Source organism: Peromyscus leucopus, chromosome 10 (genome assembly GCF_004664715.2).
Source record: "Peromyscus leucopus breed LL Stock chromosome 10, UCI_PerLeu_2.1, whole genome shotgun sequence".
NCBI classification, from domain to species: Eukaryota; Metazoa; Chordata; class Mammalia; order Rodentia; family Cricetidae; genus Peromyscus; species Peromyscus leucopus.
In genome coordinates this window covers 68,408,702-68,428,756 of record NC_051071.1, presented here as the reverse complement: position 1 = coordinate 68,428,756, position 20,055 = coordinate 68,408,702, and the positions used below count along the sequence as shown (strand labels likewise).

Here is a 20,055-nt window from a genome sequence, read left to right as displayed (position 1 = left end):
TCCCTTGGGACTGTGAACCACATGTAGGTGTTAGGAATCAAACCTGGGGTGTTCTGGAAAAGCAGTTAGTGCTCTTAACAGGTAAACCATCTTTCCATTCCCACATATCATTTACAGTATGTAACTTTTTACAGTTATGTAACTGAGAATTATTATGTACATTCAAATGTCTAAGACATTTGTGGACCATAAGTATAAAATATAACTTTGTGTAAATTTTAGCTCTAGTGGCAAATTTCTTTCTTTGTTTGCTGTAGCCATTCTTATGTCAATAGTAACTATGTGAATTTAGACTGTACATTTCACAATCCACACATTTTTTTAATTTAATTTTTCCTTTGAGAATTCCATGCATGCACACAATGTATTTTGATTAGATCTGTTCTCTATTCCAACTTCTCGTAGACCTCCCACAATGCTCCCTTCCCAACTTCATGTCCTCTTTTTGTTGTTGTTTGTCTGTTTTCCTTATGATCCCCTGAGTCTAATTAGCATTGCCCATCACTCAAATGTGTGTTGAACTATTTAATGTATCATGGCAGCATATGAGAGTGCCCATCTTTGAAGAACACCAACTTTCTCTTCCCCATCAGTCATATCTGGGGATGGCTCTCAATTCGGAAAAGGGGTCTTATAAGCCCAGCCCATATTTTGTATTTTCCGTAAATTTTAAATAATTTTTGTTCCTCCTGTTTCCTTACAATCACACCAAAACCAAACTCTTGATGTGGCAAACACATGGGATGGGTTGACCAGAAACCGACAAATGGAAAGATCATTTCAGTTCAAGGAGCCAGTTGTATTTACCTGGGAGCCTGTGGAGTACCGTCCTGGAGTTCGAGAACCAGATGTTTTCCCTGAGCCAATCGAACTCTCCGTGCTTTTGCCACTACAGCAATGCGTGCGCAAGCATTTCCCATACTCTTTCCGTACCTAGCCAATGAGATGTTAACTTCTATTAGAGTGTCATCCATTTCAGCTAAGAAATAAGGTATAACGTGTATATGGGCTTTTATTTTCAAGAAGATAATTACTTCCTAACTCCACAGAAACTAAAATTGTGGATTATCTATTTCCAGTACAAAATAGTAAAAATCATGTTGTCAAGCTTAAATTTCATGCTACTGTAACCTTTGTAAATATACATACTGTATCAGTAACACCCAGTGGTATTACCCCATAATTCAAAGACCAAATATTTGAAACTTTCAAGACACTGTTTTTAGCTTTATTAACTTTAGAACATGACCTATTGGTTCAACAGTATTTTAACTGATGTTCTTTAGATAAAAATCATTGAGAAAGTTGCAAAGAGTGAGGTAGAGAAGCCAAGAGAACAAAGAGAAGAAAATGATTTAATATTTAAAGACAGGAAAGGGAACTGTACTAGGCTAAGCATGTCATTTAAATCTATATCTCTTGTTCATTTTTCTTCTAAGGTTGAAATCTGAAGACTTAGAGTAAAATTTTGAAATATTTTAATATACTTCCCTAAAATTGTTCTCAATAACTACACATAAATATAGTTACTTTAAAAAAAAAAACAGCCCTGAGGAATAAATTCTTAATCCGTTAAAGTATTGAGGAAATAAAGAGGAATATCTCCGCTTCCTGACTGAGGACCTGGCATGGCAGGTGTCTTACACTCCCCAAACATACATCATGCCCTCACTTCAGTGAAATCCTGTACCATCTCAAAATGTGAGCCCAAATAAATGCTTCTCCCTTAAGTTGCTTTTGCTAGTTATTTCATCACAGTAAGGAAATAAATTACTTAGTACCAATAGTAGAAGGTAAGGACATAGCTTAGAAGTAGAACACTTACTTAGTATGAACCTAGCATCCCTACTCACACATAAAGAACAGGGACAGAGAAACAGAGTAGAATTAAACATCAATGAAGAATGCCCTGGTGGGCATGGGTGGTGGGAACCAAATAAGACTTATCAAAGATAACTATGAGATAGAACTGAAAAGAAAGTTTAGAATTATCGTATTTACAAGATAAAGTTGAGAAAAGATAAGGGACAAGAGAGAAGGTGGCATCCTGTTCTAACAGTATTGACAAGTGAAGAGCATATTATTAGGATAGTTATTAAATAATCAATAGAATATCTGCTTGGTATTGAATATTCTTAAAATAATGTGGCAATAATTTGACTACAATTTAGGAAGCCTTAAAATAATCCTTAATCAAAGATACATGTGATTGAATAGTTTGAAAATTTGTATTAAAATTTGGAAGCATCTTTAGTAACTTTAATGTCTTTTAATCTCACTTTCTTTGTCTGGTGCACTCAGCCAATGATTGTGTTTCCTTAATCCACTGTGATTTTTGACTGGAACACATATTGTGGTAGAAGAAAAAAGAGAAGAGAGAAATTTGGAGGTGCATTTTTCTTCCAGTTACCAAAGAAATACTACTAGAAAAGCCAAATAAGTTCATTGTGAACTATTTGCATTTTACAACAAAGATTGAATATTCTGTACTGATTTTATAAAGGACCAGCAAATCTAGATATATGGTAATGTCAATCTCCATGCCAGCTGCATTGCTACAGGATTCAATGTGCTAATTCTCTTTTGCATTCATATAATTTAAAATGTTCGGCATATGTCTTAATGAAAAAGATTAACTTGAGCCATATCCATAGAGTATCTAATCTACTTCACATGATATGACATCGGATAATGCTAGCTGATTTCAGTGTGATGTCTAGAATATCGAGGACAGAAAAAAAAATAGGCTTTACTTATAGAATATTTTTCCATACTCTCAAGTAAGAATAAATAAATAAATAAATAAGTAATGAATAACTGAATTCATAAAAAAAGGCAACAGTGGCCATTGTAGCCAGTGGAAGTATTATTGATAGACCATACAATCCATATTGGAAAATAAATTTCTACTTAAAAGGTTTAATTTCTATTTACGAGTTCAATCAATCAACAAGTAACCTTATAAAATATAAAATCTCCAAAGTGAATAGCATATATTTAGCCACAATATATAAGCAATTGTTAAGAGCAAAGATGTATTAGTGAAATTTAATCAGAAAGCTTTTAAAGATAATTCTGCAATGACAAAGCCAAATATTTGACTATTTCTGCAAGAAAAATTTTATATTTGCTGATGCTGAGGCATGTTCTTGACAATAAAATGTCACCTATTTTCTCTTAATACAAAGAAAAATGATTATTATTTATTATAAACATAAAGATATGTTCTCAATCATGGCTTAGTAAATATATACTTTAAGTGCCCTTATAGTCAATACATTAGTGTGATTTGTCCCCTGCAAAGTTCATCTGTTGGAAACTTAATCCCCAAATTAACATGTTAATGGTATCAGAGACAGAGTCTCTGGGAGGTTATTAAGATTAGATGAGATCCTGGGGTGGCAGTAGAGGAAGGCCTCCCTGCTAGCTGCTTGGTCTAGCTTGCCATAGGATGGAGACCACACAAGTCTAGAACTTCAACAGGGGCTTCTCCGTCTCCAAAGGGTGAGATAAAGTTCAATCCTTTATAATTACCCAGTCCTTTCCCTTCCTGTTTGCCTTCCTCTTCTTCTTCAAACCCGTCAAGTGCAGATAATTACCATCTGGTGGCCATACCCAGGTGCTCTACTTCTGGGTACACATGCTAAAAGTTAAACTGTCTTTCCCACTGCCCCAAGAAGTTTAGCTGGTACTTTCTGCTTTATGTCCTGTTTTATGGAAAGTAAATATAAGTGATACAAGCCACATCCAGATGGTTTTCACAAGATTCTCTTTCATTCCCAGGTTATCTGCATGATGTCATCAACCATGATGACTATGACATTATGTGCTGGATACTGGTTAAGCCTTTATCAAGCTTGTGTCTTTATGGAGTATTCATTTATTGGGTCACTGAGTGAAAATAAACATATGGTGAGTTGAGCTACTGACATTTTGGGGATATCATTTGACAGACTTCATCCATCCAATTGTACCAGTCTTTGTGGTGAATTTGACTCCATCATCATAAAACTCATCCACTCTAATATGTGTTATCTAATTTAGGAGTCTGACTGATTGTTATTAATCTATACTGTATTTGTGACCATAGGAAAACATTGTGGACATTCACCAGTTAAAATTAAAATACAATTAAAATTCTGTCTTATTCTTGCCCACTTGTCCACCTTAATAAGTTGACATGAATCTTAAGGTCTGTTTTGGACAGTACTTTGGCTTTTAGTCTTGAATAAAGAAATCTTAGAGATAGAGATAATTAGTTCTCATTTTTCCTGTTTACCAAAACAAAATTAAAGTCTTAGTATTAATTTCTGACATTAAAATATTTGCCACTTCATTTTGAAAGCCATTTCTTTAAATATTTCATAATTATTTTCATTACTTCCATGTCACATATGAGAAAACTTGGATATGAGTAGGTTAATTAACTTGCTGAAAATCAGAGAACTTTTTAAATGGAGGTCTTAAGACTGAAACCCAGGCAATCTGGCTAAGGCTCCATGTAATAAAACCTATAGAGACATTTTTAATAGAGTTGAAAAGTATCAGAATGGAAATTCAATCTTATGGTTTAAAAAATACGAAACAAGATAGTTAATTACTAAAACTGGCTTTTTAGATGAATTATTTTATTCCCTTATCAATATAGAAAATCAGAAAATTAGCCTATTCCGTGATTTACATTGAGAAGTTACTCTCTAAAACACAACTTCCATTTTTCTCCCCATGGATATACAAACAAGTCTGTAAGAAAACACTTTTTTGAGCATTGTACAAATAACAAAATATGGTTTTGTTAACCTGAACACCCTTTCCGACTATTATATTTTTACTTTGTATATATGTTGTCATTACTAGTATAAAAATAAATGAAGTAATATGTTACATTTGATTTTTGAGAAAGTAGAGTAATATCTTTCATTAAAACGACAACAACAACAAAGAATGCTATATGTGAATAGGAGTGCATCCTTTACCATCATGAAATATCGGCCATTTGATCTTGAAAAACTGTAGCTTACCTTCTTCTGTAGGACACAGTGGAAAATGAATATAAACATTCCCTGTAGAGAATTGAAAATGGTGAAGAGATACGCCATGATGACTGTGCTTTCATTAATATACATGAGTCCAAAGGCCCAGGTCAATCCTAACAGGCAGAGAAGAGCTATTGCACCTATCACCCATGACCTGCGGAGAGAGGAGAAAATTCATTTATCAAGTAATTAGTCCTGAGTTAATATAACCATGTCCTATCAATGATACTGACACTGAAAAAAAAGTTATGGTAAGTTTTAATGACAGAAAATGAGAGACAAGTGGCATGTATAAGTGCTTTAAGATTTTAATGAGACTAGAAGTTATCAAGCTTGGGTGATATACATGGATGAAAATGTTATGAACACAGAAATTCATTTAAGCAAAAGCAGATTTGTGCCATAAATTATTCATGTCTTTGCAATACATATGCAAATGGTATGGATATGTCATTATGGTGCATGGGAAAGGAGAAAAAGTCTTAAAAGTTACATTAGTCTTCACCAGCCTCCTTTGTATATTTGCTGGGTGCATTCAGTCCTTAATGCTTCATCTAATATGTTTGTACCGCATTTTTCCAAATTTCCTTTTCTCCCTATTAAAAATTATTATACTTGTTGGGAAAAACTAACTCTGACTAGAAGGAACCAGTATTTGAAGCACATATTTAAAGATGAACAGGCCCATTTATCTAATTCTACAGACATGTAGTGCAAATGCAGCAAAAGAAAAAGTTCCCCTCTAACTCTACCGGTAACAACCTTCTAGCTTTTGGGTGCTATCTTGTTGATTATGTTGGACTAGGTTTTTCAAAATCAGGCCTTTAACCTCTTTATAGGCCTAGGATGTCTTCATCTCTCAGAAGCGTCTACAGACTGGGCAGAGGATGAAGCTGAGAATGCAGATGGAGTGGTATGAATGGAGTAGTGTAGCAGGAAAGGTGAACTGTCATCACCTTTACTCCATTTGCTGGGTTTCCTCCAAAGCTGTCATGTTTAATGGTCATAAGTGGGTGACAGAGGTTCACATATTTGTTATCAAGCTACACATTTACTATGAACACAAAATGAACTTTTTTGATAAATGGGGCTCTAGTAACTGAAAATGGAATCCTTCTTAACTTTGGAAGTAGAAGGGAAAATAGGACTCAAAGCATCCAAGATGCCTACACATTCACAGGCCCATAGCTTACTGTCCCAGAATCCCTTCTTTGAACACATCAAGCTAACATTTCTATTCAGTACCCTATTATTTTTCATTTTTCTGGTCCAAGGAGGAAATATTTGGGGGAATTGATTCTTTTCAAAGAGAAGAGGAAAAACTACATAATTCACCATAATCTGAATTCAATCATTTTGTTTTTTTTTAATATTTTAAGATATGGTCTTAGAGGCTTATTGAAACTGATTATAAATATTGTTATAAGTCTTCAACACAATCAGGCATTATATTTCAATTTTAAATGTCGATTAACTATGTCAGGTCCGTTATAAAACTTCCAGGCTATTGAATAAAGGAGGTTTGCTCTTGCATTTGGCACATTTGCTTATATGAATTAGAAAACATCTTAAATGTTAATATTTATTTCAAAACTGAATTCCAAAATATGGAAACATACAAACAATAGCTTTCTGATCCTTACAGATATCCGAAAAAGAAAAAATGGAAAGAATCACCGTTAAATAAAGGGAAAGTGTCTACTTAGATTTAGAAACCAAAAGATGGCACAAAATACTGACGTCAGCCATTATCCAGTAGAAAACATACAATGGATCCAAGGGTTAAATGGTCTAGAACTGTAGTGAGCTCTAATTTCCAAAGAAGGAAATAAGCAAAAGCATGAAGAAGAAAGTGTGATGGGATTGGGGAATGGAAACAAAGGACTCTTCACCAGAAGAACAAACTGAACGTCTACAGCAAGGTAGCCCACAGGTGGCCAATCGGAGTTGATTCTTGCAGGACATGTAAAATTTGAAATTTAGGCAAATACCCAATTGTTACCATTATCTTTCCATTTGTTAGACTGGTCCAGACTTGTAAATTCGTTTCAAAAATTTCAATGTATTCATAAGCAATTCGATTATCCATCATGATACAGGTGCCCAATTTCAAAGGGAAAAGTTTACATATGTAAAATTTAAAGGGCCTTTCCCCACTGTTATAGTTAATAAAGGAAATCATTAATGCTAATTGCAACTGGGTAATTTCTTATCCATGAAATCATTTTAAAGATTCCCTACTAAGTCAGAAAACAATTTAAGACGAATGATACCTGAATGCACAACAGAAATTTGGACATGCGCAGCAAAGAAGAACACATCCCAGTTTGAGGAGCTCCCCATGAGAGAGACACAAGTCTGTACCACAGAAAAGTGCTGTTACTGCGGCACTGAACTCAAGTGATATCCCATTAACAGAGGTGACATAGAATTCTTGTTCCTTTCTGGCAGTACACCTGCAGGACTCTGCATGTAAGTTGTCTGCCAGTGTTTCCTGCACAGTTTGCTCTTCTGCCTCAATGTGAATGACAGAAGCTCTAGAGATCTCTCAGGACTGATCTGACAGCTGGTTCATGGGACCACACTGATAAATGCAATTTATCAGCCATTCAGGTCATTCTTACTTGATGAAGGGTCTGTTATCCTCATAGCTAAAGAATGCATAGACATAAAGACAAGAACACCAACATTAGCATTTTATGATAAAGAATTTCATGTGAAAAAAAATATCCTCCTACTTTCTTCACCAAAGGCCTTTATTTCCCACCTCCCTAAAAGGTATCATAACCTTCCCTTTATATCCAGGAGGTAAATCCTAACATGACCATGAGAACTTAAATACCAGGGAAGAAAATCAATTTTACAATACTGCAATATCCCATATGAGACTCAGCAATTCCATTTTTTCATCATGTGCTCACATTACTTGTGACTTGACAGAGACATTTATTTCTTAGAGATCACATTTCTCTAGAGAATGAGAAATTTTATGAGCAATCTGAAAAAAGGCTTGGGGGCATGCTTAAAATGATAGATGTCATGTCACTTAAAGGTATCCCTTATTCTGTAATATTAGTGCATAAGATGACTTAATTATGGACAATATGCCTCTAAGTAATTTTAACATAGAGGTTATGATTAACCTGAGTTAAATCTGATCATTACAGCTCTTTTTTCTTTTTTCTTGCCAGAAGCAATATATTTTCCTGCATTATGAATACACAAATAATGTTCTCAGAAAGGCCCATCTGTGATGAATTTTGAATAAAGAGAACCACTGATAAAAACTCACTCTCCAGAATGATGAGACAGTAAATATTGAAATGAGATGGAATAAGAGTCTGGTATGTGAAGCCTTCTTGCCTCAGGTTTACATACATCCCAGCTCAGTTACTACATATATGATGGTAGGCAAAAGTTAATTAACTTGTGGTTGTATTAGTTTATGCATCTATAAAGTGGTCAAAATTAGAATATAAGTATTATCTATATTATTCTTGTAAAAATGAGTTTTTATCTGAACAATAAAATATTTTTAATATTATAGAATGTCTAGAGCTTTAAACTGAAAAAATAAGGTTAATATAAAACTTCTTATCCAAAGGAGAAAATACTCAATATATAAATATTGAGTAATTAAATGTCTGATAAGATATTTAGGAAGTAGTATGATGTGGGGAAAGAGATGTGACTGAAATAAATCAGTAGATGGAGCAAGGAGTGAATGGAATTATGTACTCCATGTGGTGAGTGCTAATCACAACTGGCAGCTTAAATTTATCAAAACAGAACAATGTTTATACTTCCATTTCTTAGGCACACCAGTCATAATGCAAATGATCCAAAACCTCACACAGGTGGTACATATGAATCTAGATGATACCGTTCTAGAAAATGCCACCATCACAGAAAAGTTCTATTGGATAATGCTGAATCTGGACAGTTTAAGAACATTTTAGGCCAATAAATATAATTGCAAGAGTTGTTTGAATTGTGCCATAAAATGTGAAGACAGAAGAATGTTTAGCAATTGTTTGCTTGCTATAATGTACTCAGGTAGAAAATCATGTATTTATTATATGTTATAAAACAAAATGGTAATGTTTACAGTTATATTCATCCCTGTTGCATCAGTATATTCTATCTGCGAGATAGATATAGGATTGGAATTCTATTCTACTGTAAGTAGTCAAGAAAAGTATCAAGCAGATAGATACAGTGGTACGCATATAGAGTCACAGGCAAAAACACCTTACAATATCGTATCAAGGTTTACAAATACTTTAATAATTAAAATAGCCAGCTTGCAGTAGGTCTACTGATGTGTCAAGTATTATTTTGTGTATGAAATGTCACAAGAGAGTAATCAAAAAGGGATTCAGCAATTTCTTCAGCATGTGAGGGACATCAGCTGCTTCACCAAGCAGAATCCGCTAAAACCAGTTTCTCTCAGCTCCTGCAGATGTGTGTTGAGCAATGTTCACTGGGATGTGGACAGAAGTGAGTGTGACATTTCTAGGTCTCACTAATTAAGGGGTTGGATTGGGGCTTCCTCTACTATTTGTTCTTCCCTTTGACTAAAGAAAGACACAATAGAGCCTCTGATACAGAAGTAAAAGCTTCTTAGTAATGCTGAGTTGATGCATGAGATTTAGGCCACCTGCCCCTAGACTCCCAGGGAAAATGATTTAAACCACCGGATTTTGGTATATTTTTGCAGTGGCTTAACTTGTGTAATAATTAACATGTAATTTTTTATCTTTTAGAATTCTAAGCTTAAATTTAACATAAAAATTCTTATAAGACAAAATACTTATAAGATAAAAAGAAACATCTGTTACACCTACAGCAGAACATTATAAACACGCAATGATTTTAATCTACGGCTCACTTTAGACAGCCTATGTCAGCAAGTTTCAGCATTTGTGGGAGGGGCAGGTCTTACATTAGTTTAGAGAATTTAGGATTATTATCTCTCTCCAAATCCAAATTAACAGGTGACAAAGCTGTTCTCACCACAGAAAAGCTATAAATGTTTGATTTCCTTACCTGCATTTTAAAACATATTTATAGACTAGGCTTATAACATTGAATAATTTTCATTTTTATTTTCTGTCATTGATAAACAGTAGTCCCATTATAGGCTGTATGATGAATTTGACTGTAATTATTTTAAGTTTTTATGGAATTATAGATACTCAGCTTTAAAATGTTCTTGGTGGAAATTAACAGACACTTATGGGTTATCTTTTATTTTATGTTAATTTGTTAAAAGTGAAGTAAAATATATATATACACAACCCTGTTTTGAAAAGCTTTTCTTTGGCAAAGTTTTCTTTAATTTTATTCTCCATGATATTTAAAATTTTATTTTAATAGTTCTGTACAATTTACCCAAAAGTTGATATTGAGAATATTTACTTGCCTCTGTCACTTGATAACAATTACATATATATTTTAAAAGAACCACAAACCATATAAAAACCTATTAAATTATAACTTTATAAACACTTAGTTCAATGTGAATTTTCAAGTCAGGTTCCTTAATCAAACATTAACTTAAAACCTAACCAAATTATGTAATAAGTCACAGTATCAGTATAGAGAGACGATGTATAGACAAAGACATGAGTAAATCTAGTTAATTCCAAGATATTCTTTTTCTTTCTTTAGAAGTTATTCAACTATGCAGATAATTATTTTGGATATATGCTTTTGAGAGAAATTCTACTTGGAAACTAAAGCTATAAAGGTAATAAATTATTTAAAGAGTTAAAAATATCCCCTTCTATTATAGTTTCCTACATATCTTTAGACAGTACTACATAATTTTTATGCCAGGTAAGTGTAAGTGTGAAGAAATATGGAGTTAGGAGAAATATGTTTGAGGGTTTAGTCCTCACATACAAAGATCTGATCACTGATAAGTCACAGTAAATAATGGAATAGGAAGTACTCGGGCCAAACTGTAAGCCCATCCACTTGGAGGTCAGTACACTTGGAGTGGTCAGTACCACTCCTCTGGTTGGCTTTTGGGATTGTTGAATGACATGTTTGCTTCATGAAGCCAAAGGGTTGTTGCGATCCTGGCTGGTGTCCTGACATTTCCAGTTTTAAAGTACAATTATTGCTCTCCTGACTAACAAAAAAAGACTAACTTCAGCAAAGAAATAAAAATTCTCCTTTCCTTCAGGTTTTTTTTTTTTTTTTTTTTTTTTAGTGACTGTGATTAAAAAATGATGGAGGAAACCTTTTGTATTTTAATATTTATACCATAGTACCATGGAAAATGTTTAATCAGCTGATTAGCTAGGTCTGAATCCCTAGCTTCTCTGTATTTCTTTTTCAAATGTAGTTTATGTCAATGGGACAGCCCCACCTGAATTTGTGCTACCAGACTCTATTATCACTTTGTGTACTACTATAGGAAGGTTAATAGGGAAAGATATTTAGAGTTAATTCAGAAGTCTGGGTAAAATAAAGATGATGGTCCTTTTATATTTATACCTTTAAATCACTAAGGATTAAACACATTAAAAATTCTTAGAAAGTATTGAGTGTATAATATTAATATCAATAACAATAGTATTAACAAAATTATATTTTAAGTATAGATTTTTATTGTTGTTGAATTATTACTGTCAAAGCTGTATTCCTTACCAAAAAGAGGAAAAAAATGAACTGCATCAATAAAACAAATAATTTAAAATTATAAAATAAAAAAATTTATTCCTTTGGCTCTCTGTGACTGCAACAAAATTCAAGAATTAGAAGCAAAACACGAAAATGGAATCAATTTGCAAATAAGATGAACTAAATAAATCAGAATCAATAAATGCCAAATCAATGACTTAAAAATTTGACCATAATAGTTCTGTAGTTGAATGTTATGTAAAAGTTTATAACTCATTCTCTCCTGATCAAAATAATATATATGTAAGGACCTGTGAATTCCAATAAGGAGAATAAACAATGAAAAATTAAATGATCTTTGGGTACTTCTTTCTTAGTAGCAGTTAGTATTTTCACCTGTCAAATGTATGAGCCAATCACTTGGTAGGTGACAACAAAATAGATTATGAAATTTGGAGTTCTTCTAGTAGAAATAAATAAAATCACTTATTCCTTGATGCTATTCTCATATTGTTGACATGTGAAAGCTGAAAGCAAGGTCTTCTAAATCAGCCTGCTGAGTCTCAATGCCTTCTAAGTGCATTATCAACTACAACTCTGGGTTAATAACAGAAATTCCCAACAGGTAACAGCACTTTATCTTCAAATACACCTGACTATATACCTTACTTCATGGGGCTGCTGTGTGTGTTGAATGTAAGAGCCCAGAACTTTTGAGCATGTGAATAGCTAAACACTTGGAAAGACACAAATATGAAAGTACTGTATAATATTTGCTATTACACATATTTTGTGTCCTTATGTTGTGACCCTGTGGACTCTAAAAAGAGGCTGGAGAGAAAACACACACACACACACACACACACACACACACACACACACACCACTTTACTGGCTCTCCTTTAATTCTTTTCTGGAAATTCAACAGAAATCAAAGGAGGATACAATAATCATTGACTATTTCTGAGGTGGTTTTTTTTTTTTTTTTTTTTTTTTTTTGGATTTCTGAGTGTAGTTTATTTTTAATTCCATCCATTTTCTTGCAAAGGTCAGGATTTCAGTTTTCTTTATGGCTAAATGGTCTTGTGGCTTTTGCTTCACTGTACATTTTAAAAAAACAAATTTATTGTAAATACTGACTTGGCTGCCCTCATAAAATAATATAGTACCTATGGCATATAATGATTAAGAGCACGGGTTTTGAAGACTGATTTTTTTTTTAAAAAATCTTAAATCTGTACTATCTTTGGCCAAGTTACTAAGTTTTTTTTGGTTTTTTGAGGAAGGGTTTCTCTGCGTAGTTTTGCGCCTTTCCTGGAGCTTACTTGGTAGCCCAGGCTGGCCTCGAACTCACAGAGATCCGCCTGGCTCTGCCTCCCGAGTGCTGGGATTAAAGGCGTGAGCCACCACCGCACGGCTTGAGGTGATTTTTTTTTTAAAGTATTTACATGTAAAAAGGGAAACTACTTAGTTTAGACTTAGTAAATGTTATATTTTCATATTCTAAATTGAAATATTGTTATGTTCAACTTGCTAAAGAATGTTGAAAGAGAAACCCAGAATTCCCTGGCAATTAGTTCATAAAATCCATTGTGCCTCAGTGTTCACAAGTCTACTGGGCTGCTGTGATGGTTCAGTAAATGGAATCAGCACAAAGGAAGGAAAGACATAAAAACCACAAGGGAAATGTTCTTGAAACTTTTTAACAGGTGTACTATAAACTTGGACTCATCTCTTTTTTATATTTATGGCTTAAAAAGAATTGAATCCTTGAACTAGAAAGCTCAAATAAATTACAGTGTATCTATATAAAGACAAAATTATGTTTCTATATGTTTTATCATATACTGCATTAAAAATGTTCCTTTAGTCAGACATAGTTCAAGAACCATAAAATACCAGTTACTTGTTATCATTGGTATTTATAAGTAAAGTTTATAGTGCTTACTTCTTTACTTTTGAGATTATAATATAATTATAACATTTCTCTCTTCTTTTTCCTCCCTTCAAATCCTATTGACCTCTCCCTGCTCTCCTTCAAACTCATGTTTTTTTTACACTTATTGTCATTGCAAGTGTGTGTGTGTGTGTGTGTGTGTGTGTGTGTGTGTGTGTGTGTGTGTGTAGCCTGTTGAGTTGTTATAATGTTACATGTGTGTCTCTCCTGCTTGTGGCTTTCTTAGTTGCCCATAGTTATTCACTTGGGGTTGAGGCCTAGTAGTTTTACCCTGTAACTGTGGCATGTCCACTGATGTTGTCTTTGCTCAGCTCACATCTGGACAGTCATGTCGGTAAGACTTTATGGGCACAGCTTCTGACATTACTAGGAGACACGGTTTCATTGACACTGATCCTCTGGTTCTTACAATCAGTCTCTCCCTTTTCTACAATGTGCCCTGATCCTTAGTTGTTGGAATGTTCTGTAGATAGAGCTATTGGAACTGGGCTCTGTAACGCTGCGTTTTGATTGTTAGTGCCATCTTTGTCACTGCTGGAGGTCCACTTGGTTTTAGCATTAGTCTGGGTCTTAGAATTGATAAATTCCTGGAAACTGGAGACTCCAGGGCTGATTATACAGGGTTATTGGAATATAAAAAGATGAATTACCATGAGGTGTTACACACTCTCTGGCTTTTTATTCAACTCAGATGTTTAGAAACTTTCAAATAATTAAAATGAACAATGAAGTTAATAATTTTCAATGTCTTGAATGTGATTCAGAGGTTGAATTTCTGTTATGATGTCCCCTGAATCATAAGGTATTATCACTTTCATTTTCACAGACCAGAAACAGAAACATTCGTCATATTTCTATAAACAATCAGACATTGATTGTAATAAATATAAGGAAAGTATAACCAACTATTTAAAATATATCTTTATTTAGTAATGATTCCTATAAATGGAACTCTTGGAGACATGGCCAAAATCAGGAAGCTGACAAGTTTACCTACTTTTGGACAATTTTTTTTCTTTATAAGCCTCAGTTTATACATGTTAAAATTTGCATACTCTAAATTGTAATAGAGGTATATGAAGATGTTCTATGAATACACAAACACAATCCCATGCTTCACTGGAAGATATGAGAAAGCTAAATTTGATTGATATAAGTGTTCTGACAGTTTGTATACTAAAGCAATGTATTTCACAATTAAAAAAAAAGTACTGAAGTTTTGGTAAGCCTCAATTTATTTATCTCCATCATCAGTAAGCTTACTTTGATATGTTAGGGCTGAAAGAATAAAATGTAGAGGTTTTATCAGTTAGTCAGGATACTGAAGGTTCATCTTGAATATATAAATTCATAATTCATCATATGCTGAAAGATCAAACAAATAAAGAGCTACACAGGGACATGGCTGACCTGAGTTAAAATTTTAAATACACTGGTTCTCCTGACTAAATAACTGTGCATGTAATGCAACTATAATTAAAAGAAGAATACACTCTTAACAATTATTAAAAATCTGAAATCTAAATTAAGTCCTTAAATAATTAATACACTTTTGCCACAGATGATGAAAATGGACATTCTAATTCTTATCGATAATGAGCAAGTTACAGCAATAAGGCGGAAAAGGAAAAGGGGCGTGAATTATGGCCATGGGACCAAAAAGAAGCACAGGGCAGCGGTTCCAGGCAGGAGGGTAGCAATGGATTTGGCAGGAAAAGGAGATATTCAGTAAAGCGCTTTTGGAAACTGGGATCACAGTGAAACTTCCAAAGAGAGTAAAGATAAGATGTGATTCATAAAACTCTTAAGATAAATATAATATACTATGGAAAATAAAATGAAATGGAGAAAATGGTTTTCATTCCTGCTTTTAAGAATTTCTCTTGAAATTTGTAAAAAAATATAAACTAGAGAAAAAAGTTGATACTTTAATATAATGGCATAGATATATGTACACTCATAGGATTAAAAAAATACAGGAAGTTATTTATTATGCCAATCATCTCATTAACATCTCATTAAAAAGGGAATCCAGTAGAAAAAAATGATCTTAATAATTTAGCTCTGTAGGGTTTTGATTAATACTAAAGAGATTGTTTTTGAAGCATATACTGGTAGAATGAGCAATATTTTATAGACTTTTCTACCACTAATCAAAATAATAAGCAATGAAGTCTGAAAGTAAAACAAACCAAATAAATAAATAAATAAATAATCATAAAACAGCTAAAAGTTGAATAAATGCAATGTCAATCACTTTTACAAAGAAAACATACCAGTTTTCAAATTATATTTTGGTATACACAACAAGTTAACACCTAATAATATAAGTAATTTTGTCAATAAATGGTTTCTTTTTATGCTCCTTCTTTATTTTTCTAATATCACAATTAAATGGCTTAGTTTTAAACTTAGGTCAATCTCTTCCAGAAAAGACTTTGGGCTAGCATTTCAAAATAACTGGATTAAAATATCAGCTTCCATAAAGAGATACAAAGAGTGTTCTAGAATGCCTACTTTAATAGCACATGAACAAAATAAGAAGTGCCAGAGACCTTGATGACAATTCTTTGAAAAACACATAACTATGTAGTGGAATAACTCAACAGCCATTGAGATTTTAGCCAAGAGAAAATTTAGATTACTAAATTGCCAAGTGTGGACTGAGAAGCTCAAGATGCCTGCCACCCCACTGTACTGTCTGCACATTTTAATTACAATAGATCAATTTCATAAATAGCATTTAATTTTAGGTCACTATTGACATGTACATTCGGCACTTTTCAAGCACACATAAAAATATGATTTGAAAACAAAGCAACACTGCTATTGTAAACCACTCTGAAAAAAAAATAGAAAAATAAGAAAAAAACAAATTTTTTATGTCTGCATGTTATTTTTGCTTGGCAGAGGTATTCACTTCAAATATAGAGAAACTAATATAAAGTTTGAGAAGCCAACTGTGTTCATTAATTTGCCAATCAATGGACCCTTAATATGAAAATGAGTCATATATACATAGATTTATGCACTATGGATCCAAAAATGAAAGTCCAGCTCTCACCACTCCAATGGCCAATGAAACATTAGCAACTGGAATGTCTTATAATTTACTTGGGGAGAAATATTTTCAAACATCAAAATACTTTATCTCCAGTTGTCAGCACGTCAACAGTAACAACCTACTTACTTAGTATCCAATTTAAAAACCTTAGAGTCTCATCCCTTTCTCCTAAACTTTCTATATTATCTACAGAGTCTGCAAATTCTACTTTAAAATTCTAGCTCCCTGAGGGTTTGGGATAAGAGTTCCATCTGTATTTTGCATGTACAAGTGCCTGGGTTCAACAACAAGTGCCTAGTGCACACACATGTGTGTTAAATAAATTAATGGACAATAAAGAATATAGACCATTTATATGTTAAGGCATGCAAGGTATATGATTAAGGCACATGGAGCAAAAATGGTGTTTAATTGCAATTATTTTCAGGCATTTTTTTCACTTTTTCAAAGACATTCACTTTACACTTTTGGGTGAAAATCACAGTTCTATGAGTAGCTAATTTAGATTCAGCCTATGAAGCTTATGGCACACTTCCTTTGAAATATAAAAGCAATATGATCCAAGGCCTATGTAAAGAACAAAGGAGATGCTAATTTTTACATTTTCATTATTAAGAAGACATTTCCCCCTTAGGAAGTTTTTCAGGATTTCTCATATATCCTTAGAAAACCATTGCCGCTCCCATATCTGATATAAACCTAATTATTTGGAGGAAAGAATGAAAAAATAATTTAATCTCAAGGTATAGTGCATAATAGTGTGCCTACAACTATCATCCTTCAAACTGGTTTTCTCAAATGTCAGCTTCCAGCATTTGGAGTGGGCTGAATGCATTTATTCATAAAACACAGTTCTTGGGAAGATATGGGAATTTTAATGCATTTTAAACAAAATGCCTCCAAAAAGAGACCATCCTTTTAATACTTCAGAGCACTTGAAATTATAGCTGAAAAAAATGCAGAATGTGAAGAGATGTCAATATCACTGCCTGCATGCAAGCATGTGTCAATCTGTGAAAATCTTATAGATTTTCAGCTTTAAATGGGGGCATCCAGGTAATCCATGAATGACTAGGTAATGCTTAAGGAATGTCATAAACAGCTTACAATGAGTCTGGCTGTCAAATGATCCACAGAGGTCTGGTGCTGTTTGGACTATTTAATTCTTCACTTCAGTTATTTATGAGAATGGCATGGCATTTTATACATATCACAAAAATAGAGGACAACTGGAAAAAAAATAACAAACCATATGCATATATAGAATTATCTATATAAGGGTGGTTTTTCATATAATGAATAATATAAAACTATTCTTATTTCTAATTCTAAGCATGAATGCATTAAGTATATGTATTAGAGAAATATTTGTTTTAAAAGGTAAGAACATATGTAGTGGTTTGCATAAGAATGCCTCTCATAGGCTCATATCTTTTAATACTTAATCCTTCATTGGTGGAACTGTTTGAGAAGAAGGTGATGAGGTCATTTTGGAAATGATCACTTGGTGTGGGCTTTGATGATTCAAAATAATTTGGTCATGCCTGGGCTCTCCATCTCTCTCTGCCTCTTGGCTGTGGATCAAGATGTAAGTTCTCAGGGATTCCTTTGCTCCACCGTCATGGATTCTAACCCTCTGAAGCTGTATGCTCTAAATTTAATGGTTTTTTTTATAGGTTACCTTGGCAATGGGGTTTTATATTACAGCAATAGAAAAGGAAGGAAGACAACATATCTTTACTTACGGTAAACCTTTTATAAGATGTAACCATTTTGAAACAATATTCCTAAGGATTTAAAATTAAGTCTTTTAAAATTTCATATAATTTAATAATTTTGATGGTGACAGGAGCTATGAAAAAATTATATGGAAATATAAGCTATGTCTAAGCTTACAGGCACTATTTTGAGCCTCCCTCTTAAGACCCCAAATCACTGCCTATTTATTTATTCATTTATTTATTTATTCATTCATTCATTCATTCATTCATTTATTATTTATTTGTTCATTTATTGTTTATCTATCTATTTATTTTTATCAGTAACAAATATATAATATGAATATGAATGATGCCAAGTATAGTGGCACCTGCTTTCAATCTCAGTAGCAGAGACAGAGACAAGTGGACCTTTGTTGAGTTTGAGGCCAGTCTGGTCTACACAGAGGTTGAGGCCAGCCAGGGATACATAGTGATACCCTGCCTCAAAATAAGAAGAGAAAGGAAAATGAGGAATGTCCCCAAATATTTTCCTTGAGAAAACTTTGAAGTTTATGAATACTTTTATTAACTGTGACTCTGTACCAGATTTATGTTCTCATAAAGTTCAGACTCTTCATATTATTGCAGTGACTGTAGTATAAAAAATGAGATAATTTTGAAAAGTAGGCTATATATTTATATAGAGGCTATATATATCTTGATATATTAATATGAAGGAAAATATGAGCATTAAAATCTTCCTGTGATATTGTTTTATTTTTCAAGCTTATGGCAATTACCCTTCCCTTTTATAGAATCCAATCTCTCTTCACTCCATGAAGTATTAATAGACTACTGATCAAGCTGAATATAATTCTGACTTAATTGTTCCTATCAACATTTAGAAATACAGTACTCAAATAAAGTTTAATAAAATTTACCTTTCTCAAAGGTGCAGTTATTTCAAGTATTGTTAGCCTTTTTCTCTTTGCCCCTGAAGCTTTCAGAAGTTTTCTTGGGGTCCTTTATATATAGCAGGTGTTTTAGCCTGCTGAGGATATATTCTTTTCCCTCTAGAACTACCGAACTTGCTATTTATTAACCAAATGAGCATTTCACCCCTGGAGCCCTTTTTTTTTTTTCCCCTAAAAGGCTAAGTTTGTCTTTAAAAAAGAGGATCATATGATGCATAATTTTAATGACACCATATGGTAAATAAAGTCATACAAATTCTAATGAGATTTTGAAAGAAACTGAGCACAGCTTCACTGTTGAAAATACAAAGACTCAGAGGCAGCAGAATTATTTCCACACGGAGTGGATTAAACTACATAATCGAAGTATGACAGTCACAGCAGCGTGAGTCTACAGGTGTAGCATCTCAGGAGACCAAGTCACAAGAATCCCTGGAGTCCAGGAGGCTTCATCTAACCTAGGTGAGTCCTCAACTCCAATTATTTTAAATGGTAATATTCTGCAATGTGCACCAAATATGTTGTGGGTGGGTTTTTTTTGCACATATGATTATCATTAATTATGCAAAACTATCCGATAGATATACTTACTTTCTAATCAGAGAAAAATTGATTGCAAATTCTTGGTATTACTTGTTAAAGACATATAGCCAACCCTCCCAGAACCGAACACATACTCACATCCAAATGG

At 33.3% G+C, this 20,055-nt stretch overlaps 1 protein-coding gene across 30 annotated transcripts in view; it reads right to left on the bottom strand.

Annotated features, from left to right (window-relative positions):
* The window catches only part of Adgrl3 (adhesion G protein-coupled receptor L3), a 744,444-nt gene that overhangs the window by 60,713 nt on the left and 663,676 nt on the right, over positions 1-20,055 (bottom strand). For 21 of the 30 annotated variants that reach the window (XM_028854109.2, XM_028894208.2, XM_028894402.2 and 18 more), the window contains 3 exons: positions 7,661-7,687; positions 5,022-5,190; positions 808-933 (listed from right to left, as the gene is read on the bottom strand). In XM_028854109.2, coding sequence (XP_028709942.1) covers positions 808-933; positions 5,022-5,190; positions 7,661-7,687 — 322 coding nt within the window. The remainder of the gene's footprint in view (positions 1-807; positions 934-5,021; positions 5,191-7,660; positions 7,688-20,055) is intronic. The other 9 variants (XM_028894739.2, XM_028894905.2, XM_028895175.2 and 6 more) reach the window with 1 other exon arrangement.